Genomic DNA, 21,230 nt, shown 5'->3' with positions numbered 1-21,230 from the left:
ATATAGTAATACTACAGTGAATACCATAGTACGTTAAAGAGAGTAATACTACAGTGAATACCATAGTACGTTAAAGAGAGTAATACTACAGTGAATACCATAGTACGTAAATATAGTAATACTACAGTGAATACCATAGTACGTAAATATAGTAATACTACAGTGAATACCATAGTACGTAAATATAGTAATACTACAGTGAATACCATAGTACGTTAAAGAGAGTAATACTACAGTGAATCCCATAGTACGTAAATATAGTAATACTACAGTGAATACCATAGTACGTTAAAGAGAGTAATACTACAGTGAATCCCATAGTACGTTAAAGAGAGTAATACAGTTTTTAGACCATGTTATTTTTTTCATGTGGGTACAAGGAGAGACGAAGAGAAGGATGCATACACGTACACAAAGGGTAAGGGAAAAATAAGGCATTGGACAATTCAAATTCCCGTATTGCCTAGCAGCAACCAACCAAATGAGACTGCGGATCAAACAAGCGGTTAGAACTGTGTGCGCGTGTTATTCTGAAACAGATGCAGTGTGAGAGGAGGGAACAGGAGCCTCAGAAGAACACACCTGTGTCAACATGAACACTCAAAGAAACACACTTGAGACGCAATGATTTTATAACATACTTAGGTTTTTATGTAATTCCCCCCCCCCCCCCCCCCAAAAAAAAAAACTGGAATGTACGTCTGGAAAGAGATGATTGGGAAGGGACAGGAGAGCAGAGACCCTGGGGAGGCAACATAAACCATCTTATAGTGTCCTGCAAAGTCTCAACATTCAGTCTCATCGATCTCAAAAAGGTCTCCTTATCCATCTGCCTACCACATCAAACCATTGTCTCATCCCTTGTCTCACCAACACCTGATCCATCTCTCCTCAGTTCTGAAAAGCAGGGCCCCCTCCTCTGGATGAGGTTATTGGCACAAAATGACTGAGTGGAAAATAGTAGTTGAGAAAGACAAATGAAACACTATGGCAAATGGTACACAGAATTCGGTAGAATGGGACACAGAATTACACTGGCCTTAAGTCCAGCTGGTCCCTGGTAGAGAACTAAAAGCAGAATGTCTTGAAGGGTACACAAGGACAGGACATGTTTATTCTAGCACCCAGAAAATCACTTTCTTATCAGAGGCGTCTGCCGCCATGTCTCAGGTAGTGTGCTGTTGCTTTGTTGTCCAATCAGAGTCCAATGTTGTCGAAGAGTTGTGATGTAAGTATGAGGTCCAGAATGTCCCAGAGTGATGAAATGTCCCAGAGAGGTGTCAGACCCAGACAGGTGTCAGACCCAGACAGGTGTCAGACCCAGACAGGTGTCAGACCCAGAGTGATGAAATGTCCCAGAGAGGTGTCAGACCCAGCCGGAGCTGGACTGATCTGTGATGTTTCCGATCACTCCGTCACTTCCTCCAACACTCTGACTACAGACCTCAACATCCTAGAAGTCATCACACTACATAAAAACGGCAATAGGAATCCATTAGTTTGTATGAAAACATCAAACAATACATCTATTTCTGTGTATGAGATGTGGTCCTGAGACTCGAGGACTGAGTTTGTAAAGCCAGCGTGTAAGACATTTCCTCCATAGCACATTGTGTTGAAACGGTCCCGTAGACAAAGGATGTTCTAAGTCACATTGGCATGGACTCCACCATGGTGCTATATATGTTGACTGTCGTCTGTGGCATTTCAACGATGACCTCTGACCTTTTCACTTTCTTTACTTGCTGCATTCCTCTCCTCAGCCAGCCAACCGTTGGTCATCAGCTACCAATGCATTGTGGGGAATGAAAAGAGACTGCAGCTGCCACAAAACCAAACAGATCATTTGTCTCGAAAAAAGACACTTTCACCAGTCACAGAGGAGCAACATAAACAACACAGTGGGGTTAAAAGGTTTCTGTAGCTGTGTGTGGATGTGTGTGTGTGTAGCTGTGTGTACAGTATGGGAGAATCACAGTGTTTGTGGGTTCGTCTGTTCAAACACGTTGCCAATACTCTTCCTCTTCTTGAGTACACCTCTTTGTGCTGTTCTCCTCCTTCCTCTGTGAAACTTTATATACAGAAAAGTGAACTATTTCAATGCTAAGGCATTGTAGAGTGAGTGAGAGGATGGGATAAAGGAAGAGTAGATCCTTCATTTCGAAGACGAACACAAAACACAATCCTAAATACCAGTACCTAGATCTCATCTAGACTCCAAAACAGAGAACATACAACACTGACAAGAAAACAGTGCCTAACAGAAATCTGAACTGAAATATCTACAAACGAGTTAGGAAATCATTATATTATGTCATCTGTAAAGGATGACCGTGGGTAGAAATCTTGCTTTGATATTTGCTTGTGTGGTTTTGGTTTTAAGACTGACATACCCCGAAAACAAAAGTTATCACGCACCACACACGAGCAGACGTACTGCTTGTGCGTACGTGCGCACGCACACAAAAACACGTTCACTCACGCAAATATACACACACACACAGACTAACCATTTGAAAAGTTTTGACATTTCATATCTAGTGTCAGCTCTCACTTTGAGTGAGAGGCGACACTGAGCCGCTGCCACTGTGAGTCCACCAGTTTAATGGCCCTCATGCCCAGGCCTCATGGACCCAATCACAGGGTTCAAAGCAGGGAAGAGGTCCTACCCCCACCAATACACCCCCCCCCCCCCCATCCATCCACAGTGGCAGGCCACTGTACAGTACAGTCCATAGGGCAGGAGGGTGAGGGTAGCCATCCCGACAGTCAGTCATAGAGAGGGAGGTGGGAGGATAAGGGTGTGGAGGGAGCTAGAGGGACAGTTGGATTTCTACGTTGAAAACAGCAGTCTATTTGTGGATACTGCGTCTATGCCAGCTGGGCCGTCTAGATGTCTCCCTCATACTTTGTAGTAGATGTTGGCTGGGCTCTGGGGGGGCATCTCCTGGACGATGTAGACGGGGTGACCGTAGTCCCCGCTCACCTTCTCGTAGTGCGGGCAGTAAGCCTGGTCTGAAGTCCGCAGCGGGATGATGATGTCACTGGGCTCCGAGCCGTTGTTTCCTCCGGCGGAGGAGCCGGCCCCGTTGTTGCTGCCCCTCTTGGGGGTTAGGGTGGTCAGGGTCAGGGTGGGGTGATGGGTCTCAGAGTGCTTGTTCTGTCGCCAGCGGTAACACACCACACAGACGACAGACGTCACGATGAGGAGGAAGGCTCCGCCCCCTGCCGCTCCAGTGATCACCGCCACGTTAGAGGAAGGTAAAGGGTTGTTCCCCCCGCCCTCTCCACCAGCCTTGGGCGTGGTACCGTTCCCTGTTAGGGAAGAGGGGTTAGGATCAATGACTAATACTGTAGATACTGTATCATTAAACCAGTGAGGAGAGTACTGTACCTTTGGGGTGGAAGCGGTTTGAGTCTGGTTTGGGTTTGGGTGGGAGGCCATATGCATCTATGGGAAATCCCACAGTTTCTTTAGGGTTGTGAACAACATTACATAGCACAGTTTCATGAATATTGTTACAAAATCTGTACAAGAATATGCCAGACCCCATGCAGATGAATTTATACGAGGATGATTACTATTGAAAGACTAATTACAGCAAATCAAAGAGAATATATATATTTAACAGTAAGGATGGTGAAGATACTCACTCTGTCCCACTTTGAGAATCACCTTCATCCCTCGTGTCACACACACTCCTCCTCTCGTGCTGTCCAGCCCCTGCCTCGTCCCATCAGAGGTAGCTAAGAGAGGAAGAGGAGGAGTGGAAGACTACTGTTAGAGAGATACCTAACACTATCCCACACACATGTCAAACTATGCAGTTGAAGCAAATATTGTCAGGTTGGATTACCTCAGCAGCAAACTACATGGAGTCAAAAGCCCTCAAATTATTCCCATCTTTTTTTCACACATGGTAATACATACATTCATACATATATTCTGAAACCACACTTACACACTCTGTAACGTGACACACTTCAACACGTAACATCAGGCAAGCTCACACACACACACACAGACACACACACACACACACACACACACACACACACACACACACACAAAACCATGGCACAGCTGGGCCTTCTGGTCAGGGGGACAAGGTCTAAGCAGGAAGCCAGAAGCCATGTTCTATGAGACACATTAAACCCAAAGACACAGCCATGTTCTATCAGACACACTGTGAACCCAAAGACACAGCCATGTTCTATCAGACACACTGTGAACCCAAAGACACAGCCATGTTCTATCAGACACACTGTGAACCCAAAGCCACAGCCATGTTCTATCAGACACACTGTGAACCCAAAGCCACAGCCATGTTCTATCAGACACACTGTGAAACCAAAGCCACAGCCATGTTCTATCAGACACACTGTGAACCCAAAGACACAGCCATGTTCTATCAGACACACTGTGAACACAAAGACACAGCCATGTTCTATTAGACACACTATAAACCCGAAGCCACAGCCATATCACGCACACAACACCCCAGACACACTGACCACCACAACCCAGCCACATCCCCTGACCTTTTAAACCCAAACCCAGTCATATTAATCCAAACCAAGACCAGTGGCCATTTAAACCCTCATCAGCCATAATCACACCACATGACACCCTCCTACAGCCTCTACCTCCTATTTACCGCGTGAGGCTTTAAAATACAACAGTAGGTAAAGTATAGATGTAAGGAAAGATGTCTCCCTCCCTCCTTTTCTTCCAATTAGGTGTAAAAACCATAAATGAAAGAGTGATAGAACAGAAGAGCAATAAATAATGGAATGATAGAGAACAGAAAGTATGTTAGGTTAATTAAATGAGAAGCAGAAAGAAGAGAGACGCAAGGAGGAGTGAGTAACGGAGATGATGACCAAGGAGGAGTGAGTAACGGAGATGATGACCAAGGAGGAGTGAGTAACGGAGATGATGACCAAGGAGGAGTGAGTAATGGAGATGATGACCAAGGAGGAGTGAGTAATGGAGATGATGACCAAGGAGGAGTGAGTAATGGAGATGATGACCAAGGAGGAGTGAGTAATAGAGATGATGACCAAGGAGGAGTGAGTAATGGAGATGATGACCAAGGAGGAGTGAGTAATGGAGATGATGACCAAGGAGGAGTGAGTAATAGAGATGATGACCAAGGAGGAGTGAGTAATAGAGATGATGACCAAGGAGGAGTGAGTAATGGAGATGATGACCAAGGAGGAGTGAGTAATAGAGATGATGACCAAGGAGGAGTGAGTAATGGAGATGATGACCAAGGAGGAGTAATGGAGATGATGACCAAGGAGGAGTGAGTAATGGAGATGATGACCAAGGAGGAGTGCGTAATGGAGATGATGACCAAGGAGGAGTGAGTAATGGAGATGATGACAAAGGAGGAGTGAGTAATAGAGATGATGACCAAGGAGGAGTGAGTAATGGAGATGATGACCAAGGAGGAGTGAGTAATGGAGATGATGACCAAGGAGGAGTGAGTAATGGAGATGATGACCAAGGAGGAGTGAGTAATGGAGATGATGACCAAGGAGGAGTGAGTAATGGAGATGATGACCAAGGAGGAGTGAGTAATGGAGATGATGACCAAGGAGGAGTGAGTAATGGAGATGATGACCAAGGAGGAGTGAGTAATGGAGATGATGACAAAGGAGGAGTGAGTAATGGAGATGATGACCAAGGAGGAGTGAGTAATGGAGATGATGACCAAGGAGGAGTGAGTAATGGAGATGATGACCAAGTTTGGGGCGAGACATAGAAGAAGAGCAGAGAAAAAGAGCAAAGGAGAAAAAGAGGAGCTCGTAATGGAGATGATGATCTGTGGTGAAGGAGAGAAAGAGAGAGAGAGGGCGTGATGTACAGCCACGGACAGAAACAGGCGGAAGTTGCTCGGAAAAACCCCCAACACAAGACAAAAGGGAAAGTAAAACAAGACTGACCCATTAACACACAAACACACCCACTCTGTAACAGAGGAGGATTTATACACAGACAAGCGACAGGAGGAGGGGGGGGGGGGTATTTTCTCCTCTGGCATATCCTAAATTGACCCAGCGAGTAACCTACTTAGCCCAACCCCACCCCCCCTCCTCCCCTTGCCAAACCTCCCCCTCTCTTCTAAGTGAGAGAGCAGCTAAGGGATTGACCTGTGTTGACCAAGGAGTGTAACTCCACAAGATGGGTTTACCCCGCCTTTAACCGGGCTAAATCGTGACCCGTTTAACCCATCCCATGTGAAATTAAAGAAATCTCTGTGCCTTGCATAAACCCTTTTCCCCACACAACAACCCACCTGGACGAAAGGAATGCATATGTGAGGATGCTGTTCATTGACTACAGCTCGGCCTTCAATACCATAGTGCCCTACACCAGGTGTCGCAGGAAGGCCAAGTAGATCATCAGGGACCCCAGCCACCCAAGCCACGACCTGTTCTCCCCGCTTCAATCACTCAGACGCGGGCAGTACACTTACCTTACCTGATGCTCCCCCTATGGACATTCTTATTACACACTCTGAATCTGAAAACATCAGTTTAATTCAGTTCAGCAGATTCAGGCTTTAGTTGTGCCCACGTCAGCTGTCACTCTGCCCAATTGGCCAGTCTCCATCAGCAGTAGCAGCACATACAGACACATTGGGAAGCTACATTAGGGCCAAGTTGGTAAACAGGGCAGGCAGTCTCTCTCTCGCCCACTCTGTCCACCAGGGTGTTAAAACAGGGACACTGTCTTACGGGAGGTCACTGAACTCAAATATCCTGCTGCATTTTTTTGCCGGCATGCGCCTTGCAACATGCAGTCAATGTAACGCCATAGCAGTCAGCGTGCAGTCAACGTAATGACATAGCAGTCAGCGTGCAGTCAACGTAATGACATAGCAGTCAACGTGCATTCAATGTAACGCCATAGCAGTCAACGTGCATTCAACATAACGCCATAGCAGTCAACGTGCATTCAATGTAACGCCATAGCAGTCAACGTGCATTCAAAGTAACGCCATAGCAGTCAGCGTGCAGTCAACGTAATGACATAACAGTCAATGTGCATTCAATGTAACGCCATAGCAGTCAACGTGCATTCAATGTAACGCCATAGCAGTCAACGTGCATTCAAAGTAACGCCATAGTAGTCAACGTGCAGTCAACGTAATGACATAACAGTCAATGTGCATTCAATGTAACGCCATAGCAGTCAACGTGCATTCAAAGTAACGCCATAGCAGTCAACGTGCAGTCAACGTAATGACATAGCAGTCAACGTGCATTCAATGTACCGCCATAGCAGTCAACGTGCATTCAACATAACGCCATAGCAGTCAACGTGCAGTTAAAGTAATAACATAGCAGTCAACGTGTGTTCAATGTACCGCCATAGCAGTCAACGTGCAGTCAACGTAATGACATAGCAGTCAACGTGCAGTCAACATAAAGCCATAGCAGTCAACGTGCAGTCAACGTAGTGACATAGCAGTCAACGTGCAGTCAACATAATGCCATAACAGTCAAAGTGCAGTCAACGTAATGACATAGCAGGCAATGTGCAGTCAACACAACGCCATAGCAGTCAACGTGCAGTCAATGTAGCGCCATAGCAGTCAACGTGCAGTCAATGTAGCACCATAGCAGTCAACGTGCAGTCAATGTAGCACCATAGCAGTCAACGTGCAGTCAATGTACCTCCATAACAGTCAACGTGCAGTCAACTAACGCCATGGCAGTCAACGTGCAGTCAACGTAACGCCATAGCAGTCAACGTGCAGTCAATGTAGCACCATAGCAGTCAACGTGCAGTCAATGTAGCACCATAGCAGTCAACGTGCAGCCAACGTAATGCCATAGCAGTCAACGTGCAGTCAACGTTCCCTTACAGGGAAGTGGATAGGTTTGGCTAGACATGGTTGGAAATCTAGACTGCAATCTGTATGTTGTAAAGTACAGTAGCCTAATATCAGCCCATTGTTAACAAGCCTGTTATCTGGTGTTCTAAATGAGGTGTGGTCTGTGTGTAGGCTATGTTCTAAACATGACTCAGCCAAGCTGCATGCAGTACAGTGCAGTGCAGTGCTGCTCTATCCCTGGTTGATATAGTGGGGTTGGACTCTGATGTCTGACTCAGATAAGGTTATGTTGTGGCTGCGGGGCACATAAAAAGTGGCAGGCTTTAACATCCATTAAAACAAACTCTGCTCAGCTCACAGAGATTAAGCTTTACACATGGCTGGCTGTTACAGTAGGTGGAAGGATGCTAAAATGTATGAATTTAGGATTGACAATAAACCATTTGCAATGATGTATTGATCGTAACATACTTTTTACTGTGTGCAAGACATTGGCTCCTATTCCATCTTAACATAGTAAACAGATATACAGTGGGGCAAAAAATTATTTAGTCAGCCACCAATTGTGCAAGTTCTCCCACTTAAAAAGATGAGAGAGGCCTGTCATGTTCATCATAGGTACACTTCAACTATGACAGACAAAATGAGAAAAAAAATCCATAAAATTACATTGTAGGATTTTTAATGATTTTATTTGCAAATTATGGTGGAAAATAAGTATTTGGTCATCTACAAACAAGCAAGATTTCTGGCTCTCACAGACCTGTAACTTCTTCTGTTACTTCTGTTAGGCTCCTATGTCCTCCACTCGTTACCTGTATTAATGGCACCTGTTTGAACTTGTTATCAGTATAAAAGACACCTGTCCACAACCTCAAACAGTCACACTCCAAACTCCACTATGGCCAAGACCAAAGAGCTGTCAAAGGACACCAGAAACAAAATTGTAGACCTGCACCAGGCTGGGAAGAGAGAATCTGCAATAGGTAAGCAGCTTGGTTTGAAGAAATCAACTGTGGGAGCAATTATTAGGAAATGGAAGACATACAAGACCACTGATAATCTCCCTCGATCTGGGGCTCCACGCAAGATCCCACACCGTGGGGTCAAAATGATCACAAGAACGGTGAGCAAAAATCCCAGAACCACACGGGGGGATCTAGTGAATGACCTGCAGAGAGCTGGGACCAAAGTAACAAAGCCTACCATCAGTAACACACTACGCCGCCAGGGACTCAAATCCTGCAGTGCCAGACGTGTCCCCCTGCTTAAGCCAGTTAATGTCCAGGCCCGTCTGAAGTTTGCTAGAGAGCATTTGGATGATCCAGAAGAAGATTGGGAGAGTGTCATATGGTCAGATGAAACCAAAATATAACTTTTTGGTAAAAAACTCAACTCGTCGTGTTTGGAGGACAAAGAATGCTGAGTTGCATCCAAAGAACACCATACCTACGGTGAAGCAAGGGGGTGGAACCATCATGCTTTGGGGCTGTTTTTCTGCAAAGGGACCAGGACGACTGATCCGTGTAAAGGAAAGAATGAATGGGGCCATGTATCGTGAGATTTTGAGTGAAAACCTACTTCCATCAGCAAGGGCATTGAAGATGAAACGTGGCTGGGTCTTTCAGCATGACAATGATCCCAAACACACCGCCCGAGCAACGAAGGAGTGGCTTCGTAAGAAGCATTTCAAGGTCCTGGAGTGGCCTAGCCAGTCTCCAGATCTTAACCCCATAGAAAATCTTTGGAGGGAGTTGAAAGTCCGGGTTGCCCAGCAACAGCCCCAAAACATCACTGCTCTAGAGGAGATCTGCTTGGAGGAATGGGCCAAAATACCAGCAACAGTGTGTGAAAACCTTGTGAAGACTTACAGAAAACATTTGACCTCTGTTATATACCCTTTGTTGGCAATGACAAAGTATTGAGATAAACTTTTGTTATTGACCAAATACTTATTTTCCACCATAATTTGCAAATAAATTCATGAAAAATCCAACAATGTAATTTTCTGGATTTTTTTCCCTCATTTTGTCTGTCATAGTTACAGTGCCTTGCGAAAGTATTCGGCCCCCTTGAACTTTGCGACCTTTTGCCACATTTCAGGCTTCAAACATAAAGATATAAAACTGTATTTTTTTGTGAAGAATCAACAACAAGTGGGACACAATCATGAAGTGGAACGACATTTATTGGATATTTCAAACTTTTTTAACAAATCAAAAACTGAAAAATTGGGCGTGCAAAATTATTCAGCCCCCTTAAGTTAATACTTTGTAGCGCCACCTTTTGCTGCGATTACAGCTGTAAGTCGCTTGGGGTATGTCTCTATCAGTTTTGCACATCGAGAGACTGACATTTTTTCCCATTCCTCCTTGCAAAACAGCTCGAGCTCAGTGAGGTTGGATGGAGAGCATTTGTGAACAGCAGTTTTCAGTTCTTTCCACAGATTCTCGATTGGATTCAGGTCTGGACTTTGACTTGGCCATTCTAACACCTGGATATGTTTATTTTTGAACCATTCCATTGTAGATTTTGCTTTATGTTTTGGATCATTGTCTTGTTGGAAGACAAATCTCCGTCCCAGTCTCAGGTCTTTTGCAGACTCCATCAGGTTTTCTTCCAGAATGGTCCTGTATTTAGCTCCATCCATCTTCCCATCAATTTTAACCATCTTCCCTGTCCCTGCTGAAGAAAAGCAGGCCCAAACCATGAAGCTGCCACCACCATGTTTGACAGTGGGGATGGTGTGTTCAGGGTGATAAGCTGTGTTGCTTTTACGCCAAACATAACGTTTTGCATTGTTGCCAAAAAGTTCAATTTTGGTTTCATCTGACCAGAGCACCTTCTTCCACATGTTTGGTGTGTCTCCCAGGTGGCTTGTGGCAAACTTTAAACGACACTTTTTATGGATATCTTTAAGAAATGGCTTTCTTCTTGCCACTCTTCCATAAAGGCCAGATTTGTGCAATATACGACTGATTGTTGTCCTATGGACAGAGTCTCCCACCTCAGCTGTAGATCTCTGCAGTTCATCCAGAGTGACCATGGGCCTCTTGGCTGCATCTCTGATCAGTCTTCTCCTTGTATGAGCTGAAAGTTTAGAGGGACGGCCAGGTCTTGGTAGATTTGCAGTGGTCTGATACTCCTTCAATTTCAATATTATCGCTTGCACAGTGCTCCTTGGGATGTTTAAAGCTTGGGAAATCTTTTTGTATCCAAATCCGGCTTTAAACTTCTTCACAACAGTATCTCGGACCTGCCTGGTGTGTTCCTTGTTCTTCATGATGCTCTCTGCGCTTTTAACGGACCTCTGAGACTATCACAGTGCAGGTGCATTTATATGGATACTTGATTACACACAGGTGGATTGTATTTATCATCATTAGTCATTTAGGTCAACATTGGATCATTCAGAGATCCTCACTGAACTTCTGGAGAGAGTTTGCTGCACTGAAAGTAAAGGGGCTGAATAATTTTGAATGCCCAATTTTTCAGTTTTTGATTTGTTTAAAAAGTTTGAAATATCCAATAAATGTCGTTCCACTTCATGATTGTGTCCCACTTGTTGTTGATTCTTCACAAAAAAATACAGTTTTATATCTTTATGTTTGAAGCCTGAAATGTGGCAAAAGGTCGCAAAGTTCAAGGGGGCCGAATACTTTCGCAAGGCACTGTATAGTGTACCTATGATGAAAATTACAGGCCTCTCTCATATTTTTAAGTGGGAGAACTTGCACAATTGGTGGCTGACTAAATACTTTTTTGCCCCACTGTATGGTCTAAAACACGTTTTTGTATTGTGCTGCATGAGCGCACGTTTACATTCACATGCACTCACCCAAACCATGTGTACTGCAAGAAATTCCCCTGCCTATTGATTTAAACCTGCTTCCAACAAGGCACAAATATACTTATCTTAGGAATCTGGTGACTGGGGTTGATTGAATAGGGTTCCTTGTATTGATAAAGGGCCCTTCTGCATTTGCTACATCCATTTTTTTTAATATATATTTTTTTTACTTATGACTGAAATGTACTCATTGATTCTTGAAGAATATAACTTCTAAATGCCTCATGAGCTTAGTTCAACCATGCCATCAGAACCAAATGTTTGTAAACAAAGTAAATGTAAAACACTATAAAGCCTCAAAACATGGTTAATTTAAAAAAAATGATATTATTGATGGTCAGTCCTTGCATCCATAGCTCTGTCTATGATTTTAAGAGTGGTTACATTTCTCCAGTCCCATCGCTCAGCTTTTTACCAAAACAGGGGCAGAGAACACTCTTATCGTTTGAACTGCTGATTGCCGCTTTAAACACTCAGATTCTTCCCTCTCTATTCTCCCTTACATCTCTGTCCATGCACGCTTCAAATAATTGGTTTATAGGCTAACACACCCTCTTTCAAATTGAATTTGTGTTTTTTTTTTGTGAGTTGTAACTTGGGCCGAAACAATTTTCCCCAATCTGTGTGGGCAGCAGTGTCTCCGGAGCCAAATAGCAGTAGCCCTGCCTCAGTGCACTAATCTGTAATTCGTGGAGTCACTGAGGACACCGCCTGATTGGACACAAATTGAAACAGATGACGCTTCACCTCTCTTTGATTGGATGAGGCCGTTCACTGAATACTAACTGTGGTTATTAGGCAATAGAAGGCTTGGCAGTTGAAGCAGGTACTCAGATTTAGGGTCAGGGTTCACCTTAGTTAAATAGACAGATTCACACCTGTGACTCAGCATCACCTGTCCTTCCTTGTCTTCTCTCTTTCGCTGTTCCGCTCTGGCTATCAACGCTTTCTGTCTCTGCAGGCCATCTGTGTCTCCGTCTACATCTTCATCACAGAAACCTCTCCCTCATCAGCATTGTACCTCAGGTACATCATGTACATCATTACATTGCAGAGCAATGTCTCTCTCCACATTGGCTAGTTCTGTAGTTATAGGGCATGACGCTGAAGCCCAAAACACAGCGAGCTGATTTCCAATAGCGTAAAAGAAAGACGGACCAAAATAGGGCAGGGAGGAAGGGTTGGAAAAGGTGAATCGATGGCAGAAATAAGACAGAGGTGAAAGAGAGCAGGGGAGATGGAAGAAGAGAAGGAGGGAGGAAGGGAGAGAGGCTGAGAGCACAAACAGGGGGAGTGGGAGGGAGAGAGAGAAGGGAAGGGAAGACTAAATTAAGAAACAGGGAATGTGGAGAGAGAGATTGAGCGAGAGAGAGTTAGAGAGAGAGACAGAGATGAGGAGACGTAGAGGCTCTATCGGAGGCTGAAATCTGAAAGGGTTTTCTGGGTCATGGTCCTGTCAGCTCCAGTGGGGATAGGGAGAGATAAGACGCTGGTGGAGATAACACACAGGATGAGGAAACACATGCAGACACATTGTCAGACAGGCAAAGAGGAAGAGAAAACAGCGGTGCTCCATCAGCTGTGTAATGGCTGATTATGCTCTGCCTGGATCCCTCGGACAGGCCCATACTGCCCAACTGTCACACACATACACACACCCTCCAAAACCTGCAAGACAAAAACAAAACATAATCATAGCCACCTACGCACAGTACACAAAGACCTTCTCCAATGCCGACACTCTCATGTCCTTTTCATTCATGTTTCATCCAACTGAGTATATGGTGATGTTAATCATGTTTGTTCATTATGTGAGGCGAATCGTTGTTCCCGCCCGGCAGAGTTGTATTATTGACAGAGGAGCAGGGTGAAATGTTGAACATGTAAAGGGGATTGGAGATCTGAGATTGCGCTATATCATTTAAGGCTCTTTCCCCTCGAGTACAATCAAAAAAGCCTGCCCGCCCCCACACTGCAACCTCACAAAGAGGAGAACAAATACACAATAAAAAGAGACATTATAGAGAGCCATCCAGCCGAACTAACCCAGTCTGACAACTGAGTCAGATCACAGCCAAGGGGGTAGAGGAGCAGAGAAAGAGAGAAAGTGAGAGAGGGATAGAGGGGGAGAGAGGGTGAGAGAGGGGGAGAGAGGGATAGAGATGGGATCAAATCTCTTTTTAAATCGGCGTCTCCGCCGACTGTCTCAGTGTAGTCACGTTAGCTGTGTTACTTATGCCAATGCTAGGCCCATGTGCTAGCTATGTGTGTGTGTGTGTGTGTGTGTGTGTGTGTGTGTGTGTGTGCGTGTGTGCGTGTGGTAGCGGCATTACACGTGTTAGCTATGTGTGTGTGTGGCTATGTGTGCGCGCGTGTGTGTGTGTGTGTGTGTGTGGCGAGAGGATACAGTCTGTTACGTTAGAGCCTGGGAAAAGGAGACGGGCCTCCCCCCTCTCTCTGTTCATTATCCTAATTAGTTTCTTAATGGCATACATTAAAAGTATGTCACTGGTTGGAGGAGGGTAGCAGGACCGATGGGAGAAAAGAAAGGAATAGATATACATCTACAGCGTGTGTAGAAAAACACATCTGTTCTATATCTTCCATATGTTCCTCATGTCAGATATGAGTATCAAGGTCAACATCTAAGTAATAAAAAAAAGAAATGTTTTTCCCCCAGACACGCTAATGTTTAAATGGTATTTCCTGGTTGTAGGCATGTTATAACACGTGCTTGCTCACAGACCATGTAAACTAAGTACCTCTCTCTCTGTCAGGCCTCAGAGGCACACGAGGTGGACTGACTGGCACCTGAGAGGTCTCAGTCTGTCTCTAGTACCTGAAGAGAAGAGGCACAGTCAGATTAAGGATGGTGAAGAGATCCTCTTCCTGGAGCCATTACATCATCACCCTCACGCTCCACACAGGCAGATTATTTGGCCTTTTCTACGTCTATTAAAGACTTGCCTGGGGGACTGTACACCATACCGAGAATTAAGCCTCTGGCATGACAGCAAATCCCATAGCCTTAGGGGTGGTAGCAGAATGTGTGTGTGTGTGTGTTACGCAGATCTACAACTGCCTGTTCAAGCATGAGCTCCACCATGTTATAGTTAATGCCGCAGTTACAGAGATCAACTCTATATTACCCTGGTATCGTCTGCCTGTCTCTGTCTGTCTGTCTGTCTGTCTGTCTGTCTGTCCTTGTCCCTAGTGAACAGCTGGTGGAGTGAATTCCCCCAATCCCCTGACCACTGTAATCTCTCTCTCTGCTCACACGAATGTCTGTAAAAACAATGTCTGTGTGTGTGTGTGTGTGTGTGTGTGTGTGTGTGTGTGTGTGTGTGTGTGTGTGTGTGTGACAGAGAGAGAGTCCCTGCAGATTTCCTGCCGCCGTGTTTAAAAAGTGTGTGAACGTCTGTGTTAATGTGAGTTGCTGGCACAACCAGAAGGTTATTGAATCACTGTGTTAAACCTTTTCAATCCGATTTTTGGGGAGAATTGTACGGAATGACATTCATCAGCGAAGAAAACACACACACATGATGTTAAGTAAAGCACATGCAGAAAAACAGAGATGGATGCTTGAATAGACAAGCATGAACAAGCAGATACAAAGGCCATCTCTCATTTCTGTTGCACTCTCTCTCTACACACAAACACTCACAACTACAGCGTGGTACGGTTCTGATTGTTGACCTAGATCGGGGAAGCGACGTGTCACTTTGTGTTATTCACAGTCATCACACAGCCCCTCTCTTACACACACACAGGATCACACACGGAACAGTCACTGGACTGTTACTAGCGAGTGTTCCATGTTCTCTCACAGTCTCTTCTCTCCTCTCACAGTCTCTTCACTCCTCTCACATATATATGTATATATTTATATACAGTGGGGCAAAAAAGTATTTAGTCAGCCACCAATTGTGCAAGTTCTCCCACTTAAAAAGATGAGAGAGGCCTGTAATTTTCATGATAGGTACACTTCAACGATGACAGACAAAATTAGAAAAAAGATCCTGAAAATCACATTGTAGGATTTTTAATGATTTTATTTGCAAATTATGGTGGAAAATAAGTATTTGGTCACCTACAAACATGCAAGATTTCTGGCTCTCACAGACCTGTAACTTCTTCTTTAAGAGGCTCCTCTGTCCTCCACTCGTTACCTGTATTAATGGCACCTGTTTGAACTTGTTATCAGTATAAAAGACCACAACCTCAAACAGTCACACTCCAAACTCCACTAAGGACACCAGAAACAAAATTGTAGACCTGCACCAGGCTGGGAAGACTGAATCTGCAATAGGTAAGCAGCTTGGTTTGAAGAAATCAACTGTAGGAGCAATTATTAGGAAATGGAAGACATACAAGACCACTGATAATCTCCCTCGATCTGGGGCTCCACGCAAGATCTCACCCCGTGGGGTCAAAATGATCACAAGAGCGGTGAGCAAAAATCCCAGAACCACACGGGGGGACCTAGTGAATGACCTGCAGAGAGCTGGGACCAAAGTAACAAAGCCTACCATCAGTAACACACTACGCCGCCAGGGACTCAAATCCTGCAGTGCCAGACGTGTCCCCCTGCTTAAGCCAGTACATGTCCAGGCCCATCTAAAGTTTGCTAGAGAGCATTTGGATGATCCAGAAGAAGATTGGGAGAATGTCATATGGTCAGATGAAACCAAAATATAACTTTTTGGTAAAAACTCAACTCGTCGTGTTTGGAGGACAAAGAATGCTGAGTTCCATCCAAAGAACACCATACCTACTGTGAAGCATGGGGGTGGAAACATCATGCTTTGGGGCTGTTTTTCTGCAAAAGGACCAGGACGGCTGATCCGTGTAAAGGAAATTGATTTTTTTTCTCATTTTGTCTGTCATAGTTTAAGTGTACCTATCATGAAAATTACAGGCCTCTCTCATCTTTTTAAGTGGGAGAACTTGCACAATTGGTGGCTGACTAAATACTTTTTTGCCCCACTGTATATATATTTTACATGCAGGCATACACGTATGCGGAGACACACACAGAGCGAGCAAACGGTCTGCTCCTTTTCGCTATTTCAGCTTAACACTGATAAATAATCCAACTAGCTCCTCAATTATTAACCTCTCTACACAGCACACACTGATGCATTATGACACCATAAAACACACTGTCAATGGCCAACCTGCCAGCAGCCAACACACTCGTACCCAGTGTGTGTCAGGCAGTCAGTCAAAACACACCCACCCATGGAGGCATGTACAGGCATGCACACAAGCACAGACAGTCACACTTGGAGCATCAGCTTGATAAAATGCCACACACAGACAGACGCCCTCCACTGTGAGGCAAGTCATTTAGAGTGAGCGTTTGGCTTGATGTGATCATGGTGCAGCATTGTTTGACTGCCTCTCTCATGTTGTTTTTTGGGATGGCTGTGGCTGAAGTGCTCCCACGGGAGCCGTATGACTGCTGAGTGATCAAACCTAGTCGACGGAGCTCCTATAACAGCCGTACGCGAAGACAACAGAGCAGGAGAACGCTCACTAAATGCTCGGACAGTAAAACACCTCTATGCAATCTAATATTCTTACAACATACCTGCATCCACTTGTCTGACTACATCTAATGAAAATAACTTGTGAGCACAATGCTTCACAAAGATAGACACACAACTGTACCTACACACACCAGTTAAAACCCAGAAGTGAGAAAAGTCACCATACCCACACACACCTGCAGCTTTGGCCCTAAATTCCACACTGTAAAAAATTATATTCACCATGTCCCCACCTGGGATTTGAACACTCAACCTCTTGGTTCACAGCATGCTGAGCTTCCTGCTACACCACCATGTCCAGGTCAATGACCGATTTCACCTGTGTTGCTACACTTTGCACTTCAAAGTAAATCTCAACTCTTGTTAAAAGTACAATCAAGAAAAACAAATTGTATTAATCATAGTGATTTAGGAGTAACATTAAAGCAGAATAATATTCCCCACTAACATTATTAGACAACTATACAGAAGAACCTCAAATTGCTGAAATAAGTCAATCAAATCAATGATGAGAGAACAGTCAGATTATCTGATAATTGGCACCGACATGGTGGAGTAGCAGGAAGATCGGAATGCCATGAACCAAGAGGTAGTGAGTTCAAATCCCAGGTGAGGACATGTTGAGTAATAACTACTGTATAAATTAACATGCACAATGTAATCATGTAAGTTAAAAGCACTGTTTGTGTGTGTAACCAGCTTTCTTTAGTTAAGATTCCCCAAATTATAATTTAGAGTTGAGAAAACACACCATTTTAAATTGACTAGGTTTTCTCAAGTTGGAGCTAAGTTTTGGCCAACATTTTTTGTTCGGGTTACACTTGGAACGAAAAGTTTAGTAAACGGAAAACAAAAGGCTGTGGAACCAGTTACTTAATAATAATAAGTTGAAACAACTTGTTTTTTTGTATAGTCCATGTTGGCTGGCTAGGCTGGTTTGGTGTGGGCATTGGTGGCCTATGTCTGGCTGCTTGACTGAGCTGTGGGCTGGAGACCCAGTCAATTCCCCCATTGCCCACTGTGCCTCGAGCTCTCCACCATGCATTACTGCCAATTAAACACCAGTGCTCAAACGACATCAACATGTTGATGCAAATATGTAAAACAGCAGGCCGGTGAAAGAACTCCCTCTCCTCACCCAGCTTTCTTTGTCTCTCAGTACTCCAACTCATTACTGCCATATTGGAAAAATTAACAAATGCCAATCAATATAGGTTAACTAGCTGTGATTTCCCCATGGTTATAGTACCCCCCCCCCCCCCCCCCCCCTCCCCCTCCCCCCCCGCACACACAGATGTAAAAACAAAGCCAGAATGCTCTCATCAAAAAACACAAACATTTAACAACCATTTAAAAACTTAATTGAAAAAATATATATTGTCTATATGCAGTGAGGTGAGACATATTTTCCAAGTACTCTTGTTAGGATTTACAATACAAGAGTGTGTCATCATTCCTTTCCATATCTCCTCAGTGTGGGGAGTGAGTGTGATGAGTGGCACTCAGTCTGACTGTCATGGCTGGATCAGAGCATGTAGAGCTCAGTCTGACTGTCATGGCTGGATCAGAGCATATAGAGCTCAGTCTGACTGTCATGGCTGGATCAGAGCATATAGAGCTCAGTCTGACTGTCATGGCTGGATCAGAGCATGTAGAGCTCAGTCTGACTGTCATGGCTGGATCAGAGCATGTAGAGCTCAGTCTGCTGATCTGCTCCTGTCATGCAGGGGAGTACACACACTGCTGAGCCCCAGGCCTCTCATACACAAACACACACTGTCTACTACAGAGCTAGGAGAGAGGCTAGAAAACAGAGGTACAGTGGCACTGCTCAACACTGCTCTATCTGTGTCAATCATTGTGAGAGACATATGGAAATACTTTCTCATGGAGACACAAAAATGCATCACAAACTGGAAAGATAGTGTTTCCATATTGCATACCACACATTTCTAAAATGTTTCCCTTTCCCCCCCTCACATATCTCTCTCTCTCTCTCTCTCTCTCTCTCTCTCTCTTACACACACGCACGCACACAGGTCCCCTCACCTATTATGTAGTAGTCCGTCAGGGTCTTGAACTCGTGTCCCCACAGGTTGGGGGAGAACTCCTGGAACTTGATGGTGAAGCGCATGTCACTGTTGGGCTTGTCACAGGTGAGCAGCAGGTTGGGCGCGCCCATCACCTCACAGCGGTCGGCCTGCTCGCGCATGGACACCAGGTACAGCTTGTAGTACTCATACTCACTGGGGGAGCGGGGGCCTGGGGGGTTGGAGGCTGGGCAGATCAGGTCCAAACGATCCCCTATCTGGGGGTACAACACATACCCCCTGTCATCCTGGAACCTACAGAGGGAGACAGAGAGAGGTGAGAATGGTATCCATGGCAACAAATGATTGACAGTGTGATATTTACCCATCTCTGTGTCTGACAGCTTGTGTTTGGAGAGGAGGCCTCTCATCTATTCATGGCACAGTTTGGAGGCACAGACGAGTGCCTGTGGGAGCACTGGGTGTGCGGGTACATGCATGGCTGTGGGAGTGGTATGTGTTTTTTCTTATGTGGATGAATGTGTGTTGGGGTGTGTGTGTGTGTGTGAGAGAGAGAGAGAGAGAGAGAGAGAGAGAGAGAGAGAGAGAGAGAGAGAGAGAGAGAGAGGGGAGAGAGAGAAAGGAGAGAGAGAGAGAAAGGAGAGAGAGAAAGGAGAGAGAGAGAGGAGAGAGAGAGAAAGGAGAGAGAGAGGAGAGGAGAGGAGAGGAGAGGAGAGGAGAGGAGAGGAGAGAGAGAGAGAGAGAGAGAGAGAGAGAGAGAGGGGAGAGAGAGAAAGGAGAGAGAGAGAGAAAGGAGAGAGAGAAAGGAGAGAGAGAGAGGAGAGGAGAGGAGAGGAGAGGAGAGGAGAGGAGAGGAGAGGAGAGAGAGAGAGAGAGAGAGAGAGAGAGCGAGAGAGAGCGAGAGCATCAGATTAGTCTTCTGCCAAGAATCCCAATCAACCACTAGCCTGTATTCTGGTAACCAGTAGCTCATGACTAGTAACATTCTCACTGGTTATGTTTCATTTAATAAATGAGATGAGAAAGTGGTTGAAAGGACAAAACAAGAGGAGAGATAGAGTTGTATTGTCACATACACTTGATAGGTGCAGTGAAATGTGTTGTTTTTATAAGGTCAGCCATAATAGTATGATAGGTGCAGTGAAATGTGTTGTTTTTATAAGGTCAGCCATAATAGTATGATAGGTGCAGTGAAATGTGTTGCCATAGTAGCATGATAGGTGCAGTGAAATGTGTTGTTTTACACGGTCAGCCATAGTAGCATGATAGGTGCAGTGAAATGTGTTGTTTTACACGGTCAGCCATAGTAGCATGATAGGTGCAGTGAAATGTGTTGTTTTACACGGTCAGCCATAGTAGCATGATAGGTGCAGTGAAATGTGTTGTTTTACACGGTCAGCCATAGTAGCATGATAGGTGCAGTGAAATGTGTTGTTTTACAGGGTCAGTCATAGTAGTAGGCCCCCTGGAGCATACTAGGGTTAAATAGAGTAGTTTGCTATTTTACAACTTGATGTTAGATGGTTCCTCCCCCTGAAAGTAGGCTATGGACCAGGAGGAACAGCAATCCCTGGTTCAGTTTATTTTAAACATCCTCCACAAACTTCAGCTAACTTTAGCCAAAATAAGCTAATAACCGATGGAAGTTTTTATTTCCTATTGCCAAATCACCTTTAAGTAACATCAAACTACATTGATTTGAACAGATTTTGATTTTCTTCTGAATGTACATGCCCCCATCACTTCCATTGATTGTTAGCTGTGGTTAGCTGATGTTTCTAGTGACTGTTAGCTGTGGTGTCTAAGGTTAGCTGATGTTTCTAGTGACTGTTAGCTGTGGTGTCTAAGGTTAGCTGATGTTTCTAGTGACTGTTAGCTGTAGTGTCTAAGGTTAGCTGATGTTTCTAGTGACTGTTAGTTGTGG

General features: G+C 44.7%; 1 protein-coding gene across 2 annotated transcripts in view; it reads right to left on the bottom strand.

Annotated features, from left to right (window-relative positions):
• Positions 1-628: 628 nt before the first annotated feature.
• Positions 629-21,230, bottom strand: part of LOC110533939 (ephrin-B2) — a 35,684-nt gene continuing 15,082 nt past the window's right edge. For both annotated transcript variants that reach the window (XM_021618527.3, XM_036990360.2), the window contains exons 2-5: positions 19,305-19,600; positions 3,655-3,747; positions 3,395-3,451; positions 629-3,315 (exon numbers count right to left, since the gene is read on the bottom strand). In XM_021618527.3, the coding sequence (XP_021474202.2) occupies positions 2,903-3,315; positions 3,395-3,451; positions 3,655-3,747; positions 19,305-19,600 (859 nt within the window). In that variant the 3' untranslated portion in view covers positions 629-2,902. The remainder of the gene's footprint in view (positions 3,316-3,394; positions 3,452-3,654; positions 3,748-19,304; positions 19,601-21,230) is intronic.

The sequence above is a fragment of the Oncorhynchus mykiss genome, chromosome 10, assembly GCF_057628025.1.
Source record: "Oncorhynchus mykiss isolate SJ-2025 chromosome 10, ASM5762802v1, whole genome shotgun sequence".
Lineage (NCBI taxonomy): Eukaryota > Metazoa > Chordata > Actinopteri > Salmoniformes > Salmonidae > Oncorhynchus > Oncorhynchus mykiss.
Note: the sequence above shows the minus strand (reverse complement) of the source record. Positions and strands in the feature narration are given on the sequence as shown.